This window comes from Miscanthus floridulus, chromosome 1, assembly GCF_019320115.1.
Source record: "Miscanthus floridulus cultivar M001 chromosome 1, ASM1932011v1, whole genome shotgun sequence".
NCBI lineage: Eukaryota > Viridiplantae > Streptophyta > Magnoliopsida > Poales > Poaceae > Miscanthus > Miscanthus floridulus.
In genome coordinates, this window is record NC_089580.1 from 78,558,783 (window position 1) to 78,567,813 (window position 9,031).

General features: G+C 44.6%; 1 protein-coding gene across 1 annotated transcript in view; it reads right to left on the bottom strand.

Annotated features, from left to right (window-relative positions):
• The window catches only part of LOC136487755 (uncharacterized), a 34,307-nt gene extending 32,067 nt beyond the window's left edge, over positions 1–2,240 (bottom strand). The window contains exon 1 of the mRNA XM_066484862.1: positions 2,145–2,240. Coding sequence (XP_066340959.1) covers positions 2,145–2,240 — 96 coding nt within the window. The remainder of the gene's footprint in view (positions 1–2,144) is intronic.
• Between the last annotated feature and the right edge of the window lie 6,791 nt (positions 2,241–9,031).

Genomic DNA, 9,031 nt, shown 5'->3' on the forward strand with positions numbered 1-9,031 from the left:
GTGAAGTCTTGGCTAGACCGATAGTTTTAATTCCACACTTGTTTCGGTTAGCCAATGTGATTAAGTTTTAAAAAGGACTATTCACCCCCCCTCTAGTTGCCATCTCGACCCTTTCAGGGGTCCCCTAAGCAAGAGCCCAAGCTAATTGCTTAAGCCATTTAAAAATCAAAGCCAAGAGACAACTATTGGCTTAACCCCAACCATGTCCGAGGCCACCAACTCTCCGCCTCGATCGAGGCCTCGGACGATCTATCGATTCTCTGTCCCGCGTGAGGCCCCGCGCGTGAAGCCTCGGACGAGGTGCCGATTCTCCGCCTCACTCGAGGTCGGCTCGGCAAACAACCCCGCCGCCTCCACCTCGGCCGATCTCCCTGACAGAACGTCACGCCCAATCAATGCGACCAACCACTCCCACGACATTAGCCAGACGATGGCTCGACATGGCGGAGTGGCCGACGAGATGCAAGTCACATCGAAGCCATGCCGTCCAGGATAGGATAGGGCAGGGGTTACCGGCCGCTGTGCTTGGTACTGTGCCCACGACCGGTGCCCACACTGCACTGTGCTACCTAACCCTTGCTCCAGGAACAACGCGGCGTGGGGAGTCAAGTCTGGGCCACTATAGCCTCGGAATCAGTGTACAGGATCAACTGCTCCCTCCACGCCTCGGCAGTCTACCTCAGGGTCTCGGCAACCTTGGGATTCGCACCCCTGAGCCCCCCACGACGGCTCACCCTCGGCACCAACTGAGCCTCGGCTCTTCACACGGTCAACACACAGCGACCGGCACGTCGCCCGCCTCCCACGTCGCACAGGATCGGATGTGACCGGCGCATTGCTCCAGCACTTCAAGGGCAGGACCACTCCATCGACCATGCTGCCACAGTAACGGGCTATAGGGCTCGGACATGCCACCTCTGTTCGCACGATGCCACGTAGCTAACAGATGTATCACCCCTGTCCCCCTTCAACTATAAAAGGGAGGGACTGGGGCTGTTTCTGGGGGGGAACTAAGGGGATAGACGAACACACACTCGACACTCTGTAACGCGCACGCTTCCCCGCTGCCTGAGATCAACATCTCAAGCAACCCACACCGCTCCACGCAGAGACCTGGGACTAGCTCCCTCTCTCGCCCTACTTCTAACCCCCTACTACGAGCATTTCGGTGCAAGGAATACAAGATCGATCTCTCAGACTGAACGTAGGGCACCTATTGCCTGAACCAGTATAAACCTTATGTCTCTTTGCATCACCATCCGGGATTAGGAGCACGCAGTACATTTTCACTAGTTGGTCGAGGACCCGCCGGTCCAAAACACCGACAGTTTTGAGCCTAATTAGTCCATGATTGAACATTAATTGCCAAATAAAAACGAAAGAGCTACAGTAACCCAAAATCCCAAAATTCGCGAACTAAACTCAGCCTGAGTTCTTGTGGTAGCCAGGAAAATGCTACAGCATAAAACAAATGACTTCTAGTAAAAGAACAAAAAAGCTTATGAGTGGTAATTATACCATTAATTACAGAACAACTGTTATGGTTTCAAATCTTTTACAAGTATATAGCTAGCGCAAGATTTCATAGATATGACAATCGTTGTGTATTAAACTAAAATAAAGGATTCTTTAACATCTTGCCCACCTAGCCTCAGGAAAATATATCTATTCTATTCATAGAACTAGCAGTGTATGGGTAACAATGTAATTCCTAATAAACATGAAGAAACAACTGAAACCTTAGATAACTTATTTGTAGACATTATTGCAGTGGTTCGCTTAGACAGGAGACAGCAAACTAAGAGGCTACTCAAGTTGATATGCATACTTGTATAGACCTAAGATCCCCCATTCAGCTAATTTCGGAACATGACAAAACAAGAAGCCAAAAGAAATAAATAGAGAAAGACAATGTAATACATGTCAGGGAGTTAAGGGAGTAAGGGAATGTGGTGTTCTTCTAAATAATTTGGTATTAGCATCGCCAAAAAGGTAGGATCAATGTATTTCGGTCGAACTTTTTCATCTCGTAGAAGTGAAAAATCAAATTAACATATCCCTTCAAGCATCAGCAAAATATGAGATGCAAACAACATTACAGTACAACCATCTAAATGTTTGTAGTTCCATGCTGTTACACATACCGAAGAGCAAATCTGAGCCTGGCAGTCACTTAGAGTCTTGTAAACTGCCACCACATCACCTTTCCTGACAACATAGTAGTCGCTGCCCTCTTCCATCATAGCAAACGAGTTCCCTAAAAATAGATGAAGCACGATTCAAGCAATGCTTACAAATGTCTCAAAACAGAATCTAGTTCAGTTGATAGACGAGAGATAGATGCACTCCAGTTGCTGGTTAAGCCCATCAATCTACACTTCGGAAGAGAGGCATTTTGCCTTCAGAATATAATAACAACTAGATTGTGTGAAAGGATCTAGGATGCCGCCTAGAGGGCTCCAAATAAAGAGTAACACCCCTCACAAGTTAGCCACAGAGTATATAAAAGATACAAAATGAATCTAGGAGCCAAACGCCTGCAACCAAAGAGTTAGAACACAATTCAATTCAGTTTGGCGCAGGGGCTAATACCGGACGTGTCCGGTATTCACGACTTCAGTGGAACAGCCCTAAATTTGCTCCTTTTGATTTCTATCTTCAATCCAAACTGCAGGAAACTATTAGAGATAGTAATATACACAGAGTATCTGCAGAATAGCTAAAGCAACACAAATATCAAATGAAATGCGAATTGAGACACGATATTTGTTTTACCGAAGTTCGGACTCGTTCGAGTCCTGCTCTCCGTTGAGGGGGCTGCGGGCGACCCAGCGAAGGTCAGCCCTAGAGGGTACCACGAAGGTCACTCTAGCCGGAGTCTTTTCCAACTCCTTTTCCTCCTTCCACTAAATGATTCCGAGGCGGCGGAATCAACCGTTACAAACTTTCCGAAGCAACCACAATCTCTCGGTTGCTCTCCGGCTACGCCTAGCCATCTAGGACCGAAGAGTCCAAGAGTAACAAATGCGAATCACGAGATTGACAATATGCACAAGTGCTCAAGTGGTGGCTTGCTCTCTTTTTCAAATTCTCTCTTAACCCACAAATTGATTTTGCAATTTGGATCACACACTCACTAAAAGAGGGTTTAGAAGAGTTGGCAAGGCTCAAAAACGTGTGTCTATCTCAGCAGACTCAGCAGCCTCCAAAGGTGGAGGATTGGGGGTATTTATAGCCCCCTTGAAAAACTAGCCGTTTTATAGCCGTTGCAATACCGGACATGTCCGGTATGCATACCGGACACGTCCGGTATGATTCACACTGCGCCAACGGTAACTAAGTTACAGTGATGTTGTGAGGCGTCGGAACTCCCGAAGAATTCCGGGACTTCCGACCGTCGGAACTCCCGACTTACGTCGGAAACCCGACTCTCAGAAAATTTGAAAAACATGTAACTGAGTTAAAGTTAGTGAGGTGTCGGAACTCCCGAAGAATGCCGGGACTTCCGACCGTCGGAACTCCCGACTTACGTCGGAACTCCCGACCCTCAAGGCTTTTGAAAACTAGCCGTTGGCTTCTGGTCATCCATACCGGACACGTCCGGTATGACCAGGACAGTGAACCCTCCAAGTCAATTAGAGTGCGAGACGTCGGAACTCCCAACCCATGCCGGGACTCCCGACCTACGTCGGAACTCCCGACGAACCAACCCGAGAACAACAATTTTACAGCTGCTGGACAAATACCAGACACGCCCGGTGTGAATCCCGGACACGTCCGGTATTGCCAGACCAGCAACAAATCAGTTAGCTCTTTTGTCGCTCAAATACTCAAAACACACATGGGTTGGCTTGAGCACTTATGAAACATTATCTATCAATATGATGCATCCCTCTTAATAGTACGGCATACCTATTAAACTCAAGATCAAAGGAAAAATGAATTTATACCACTTGAGTTGATTTCTTTTGAATTGATGCCGTCCCTTCCAATCTTCATCAAGTAAGGGTGCTAACAAGTTGATGTTGATCTTTTCACTTGAGCATAGCCATCTTGAGCATGTGACTTGATTCCATTCATCAAATTTGAATAATCCCAAATGTATCAAGTCACTTCCATCAAATACTTCATTATAGATTTGATTCTTCACATCAATATGACCATCTTAGCTTGATTAGTACCTCAACTAAATGCAAGTACTTTCTTCTTCACCCTAGCTAGGTTCTTCGGCCGCCAAGCCATCGCTTGCCCTTCACCCTTGCTTAGTACCTCGAAGCCTTTCCTTGCTATCTTCACCATCTCAAGCCATCAAGTCACATCTTGTTGTTGAATCATCCATTCATATGTATTGTTATCTTTTTCATTTTAATTTAGAAAGCTTCAAATATGAGACCATTCCATATGCAATCCCTCATGTCTCATTAACTAATAATCATGAGCTTGCTTTCACATAGTACATGGAAATCCCACAATAAATAAGCCTTCACATGAATTCTATTTGCATTGTTGTCTTGTGCTTGAACTAGATTGTTTATACAACAACACATCATTTTGGCTTTCACTAAGTACCTGTGAGATAACCTATTACCTGTCCACACTTAGCAAACGGGTTAGTCCTTTAATCACGTTGTCATTCAATCATCCAAAACCCACTAAAGGGCTAGATGCACTTTCAATCTCCTCCTTTTTGGTGATTGATGACAACTTGATTAAAGTTTATAAAATGATATAAACATTTAAACTTTTGGGTTCAATGATTTATGAGAGGCTCCCCCTTAATATGTGCTTATGATTAGAATTCACAAACTGACCTCAAATGTCAATTGCACGTACTAAAACAAATAGGAGACTCCCCCTAAATCATTGCATCCGTGGGGTGCATGTGTGTGTGACAAAGAGAAACCGTGATGCATATGACAAGATATATCATACAAGAATAAATATAAAGGCATCACATCAAATATTTTCATTCTAGCATGCATAGTCCTTATGAAAATAAATATGACACATGTAATTCACACATAGCACTCATTACAAATTTTCTCAAGTCCAGAAACCACTAATATATAGATAAAGATCATGTCTCAAGAGATACATAGATAAAGCATAAGTCTCATCTCTCACAAGATACAATCAATGTAGCTCAAAAACAAACTACAGCCTGCAGTACATATCTTCAGGTACAAAGATAAGCAAATGAAACTATCCTGAAGCTTTAATCAATCTCTCTCCCCCTTTGTCATCTATCACCACAAAGGTCCAACAAAGACATACTAAGGACAAAGGGGCTACAAGCTATCACTGAAGGCTGAGATCACTCATCATCATCATCACCAGCATCCTCGTCATCTGAGCGTGCAACACTGGCTGGACGAGATCCACCCGCACCAGACGGGTCATAGCCACCAGACCCGTAGAAACTGCTACCACCTGTCAGGTCACTCCACCAATCTGTGGCATAGTCATCTATAGTGCTAGGACATGGCTAAGAGTGAGTAGGCACACAAGCCTGAAGTGGTAGAGTGTCAGGGTGCTCAGGTGCCTGCTGCTGCTACTGTCGCTGTATGAACTCAACATACTCTCTGTCATATCGGGCCTACTGCTGCTCCTCAGTCTCCTGCTCACTAGCTGCCACATCTGATAGAGGAGACCTAGGAGGATCAAGCTCAAGCCTAGAAGCAATTTGCTTCAAGGTTCGAGTGTCCTTCCTCCCAGCCTCCCTCTCCTTCTGCTGCCTGGTCTGGATGTCACGGCACATCCCAAATATGGAGCTGAAAAGCCTACGGATAGGCGAGGGAGGACTGCCACGGCATGAAGTAGAATGTGAAGGAGCACGTGGTGAAGGTGAAGCTCCAGCTGGTGCACCACTCCCAGGTGCATCTGCCTCTGGTGCTGCTGCTCCTCCTCCTGGTCCTGCTGGAGGTAACCCTGTCTCAAGCAAATCTGCAATAATCTTCAGGGCCTTATGAATCTTATCATACTCGAATGTGTGCCCTGTCACCTGCTCAATCATATGCATGATATAAGGAGCAAAACCACAGCCCTTGAGGGGCCTCTCTCCAACACTCCTGATCTCGAACCAAATAAAATCAAACACGCTGAAGGGCCGAGCATCAGGTGCCATCCTGTGGAGTAGGTTCCTGGAGTAATCAGCAATGTTGCCCTTGTCTCCACCCTTGCAGTCAATAGTCTTCCTGAACATCCTATCCAGGTACCTATAGATAGGGTGAAGACCTAGAACCTTTCCCACAGCTCCTCTCTCACCACCAGGAGGATACATTTATGCGAGCTGCTCAGGGGGTAACACCTGCTCAGTGTGGATCCTATCCCTCTGGAGATCATCCTCTGAGAAGCTAAGGTGGGCGGCAAAAACATCATAGTCAACACTGTACCACTGGCCCTCAAGCATCTAGTGCATCCGCCGCTCATCCTCCTCAACAAATAGAGTAGCATAGAACTGAGCTACTACCTCTGTGTTCTAGTCATGCTGGAACTCCATGATCTCATAAACTCCTGTGCTCTGGCAGATGGCAATGGCATGATCAACTGAGGCCTTCTGCAACTCTCTAATATATTGCCAGTCAATCCACTGAGACCTAGTAATCACTGGGTTCCTGGTGAGAATCACACTAGAGTAGAAATCTAGGTGAAAGGCTGTCTGGAAGCGATGATCGTACTGAACCTTAGGTAAGCCTCTCGGATCAACTCTTCGCTCATCTCTAGCTCTCCTGGTCATACCCTTTCCCATGTAGTCAACCCTGGGAACATAGGAGGGCACATTGGGCAGACGTGTCTCAAGAAGACCATAATGCATCCCCTGACCAGGCTGGTGCTGAGCTAGAGGAACTGACTCCTCCTCCTCAATCTCCTGCTCCTTATCTGAGCTGTCACCATCTGATCCTCTGTCAGTGCTCTTCCTCTTTCTTTCTTCTCTAGACTCCACTCTGAACTCATCAGTGTCTGTGTCAGAAGAAGAGCTCCTGGACCCCTCTACATACTGAGCTGCTGCACTAGAGGCAGCCCTGGTAGACCTCCTGCTGGTTGGCTTGAATCCAGGATGCATATCCTATCTAGCCTTCTTGTACTTCTCAAGTGCTGGATCATGCCTGTGCTTGGACCTTGGCTCCTGTCGTCTACTCATGGCTGTTGTCCTATATCCAAAGATTTTCATAGAATTTTAGATACATGCCCATAGTTTATTTTTGAATTGTAATTAGACATAGATTCTTTTATCCAAGGTTTTACAATCACCTCGACACACCATTGTCACAAGGTTTGTAAAACATAGATACTGAAGAAACTATGCCTAATATACAATTCTAGGATAGGATTGAATCAAAGGAAGCAGGGAGCCTGCTCTGCTGGGCCATACCGGACACATCCGGTAGCATACCGGACGCGTCCGGTATGGGCGACCAGCAACCCTAACCAGGGTTCCTTGATTCAAACCAACATGGATTAATACAAAACTTTGGGCATTGCTTCTACATCACCAATGCAGCACATTTACCAAAGGAATTTCAAAATTATGCATTGACCATGTAGATTGGACGAGGTCCGTGATTAGGGTACCTTGAGAGGAGAGAAGAGAGAGCGATGTGAAATCCAAATCCACGGGCCTTCAATCCTTGATCCAAGCCTTCTCTAATGCAATCTCCCTCTCTCTCTTTCCTTGGTGAAATCCTCGGTCGTCCTAGGTGGGGAAGAAGGGCGTCGGCTGGTTGGTTGGAAGGAGATAGACAAGTCTAGGCTGAAGGGGTACTTCTGGTTTTATAGTCCTGCTCATACCGGACATGCTTGGTATAATACCGGACACGTCCGGTATACACGGGCTGGCCCAATTTATTCCAAAATGTGTTTTCTCTCTTCCAATCCTCTTTTCTATTATTTCTTAGTCCAAAAAGGTATATAATGTTGATCGAAACCGAGTATCATCACTTTCCTTATCCAATGCCTTAAATTGATTTTCTCTTTTCCAAATATTTGGCATATACAAGATTTCGCTTGCTTGAGAGAGATAGAGAGAGACAGAGTAGATTTTGGACTTAAGAAAGTCATATCATGTGTGATTAGTCAATCAAACAATCAAGGAGAGCTATAATCATCACATGACAAGGCTAGGTCACAAAGACCAAGATTCAAATAATTTTTCAAATTCACACTTCCTACTCATGCTAGTTAGTGGTTTTGAAAGACATCTCTCCTATGTCACACAAATGCACATTCTAACATACAAAGGGCCTTAGATGCACTTACAATGTATGTATGTAAACACATACCTTTGCCTTGAGCCCACAAGAATACCACTAAGAGGATAAATAGCATGATGATCTTTATGTTGACCTCAATTGCCAAACAATCATGCTAGATACATTTTCATCCAAAGAACTACAGAGAATGCTAGATAAATTTGTTAGTCCACAAAGGTGCAAAATAGAAATTTAGCTCCCCCTAAATAAGTGCTTCAAGTAATTTAAATGACTTTCTATAAGCACTTTTATTCTATTAAGAAATTTGGAGCCAATTTTCCATTTTGACCATAATCAAATAATTTGCCATATTTAGATTTTGATGAGACATACTCACAAACCACTTAGGAATTGATGAATCACAAGCTTCTGAGTAAGTTAAGGATATTGAAAATATACAGATCAAAGACTCAGTTGTAATTCAAAATGTGTTCTGGTTGCTACAATATCGGACACGTCCGGTAGGTATACCGGACACGTCCGAAATACCCATAACAGAAACACTTACTTCTGTCCCTGACCATACCGGACATGTCCGATAATAATACCGGACACATCCGATAGGTGTAGGACAGAACCAATTAATTCACAGCTTGTGATTTTTCATTTGGCTCTATTATTTATTGTATACTTGCATCTCAACAAATGAATTGCTTTACTAGAGAGCCGTTAAAAGCATCATATGGCAAAGTAGAATTCCTTTTAATTGAATCTTATTAGCCACTTTCATTATTTCACAAATGTACCTATTTGTGAACTATAGAACACGAAACGAACAAAGT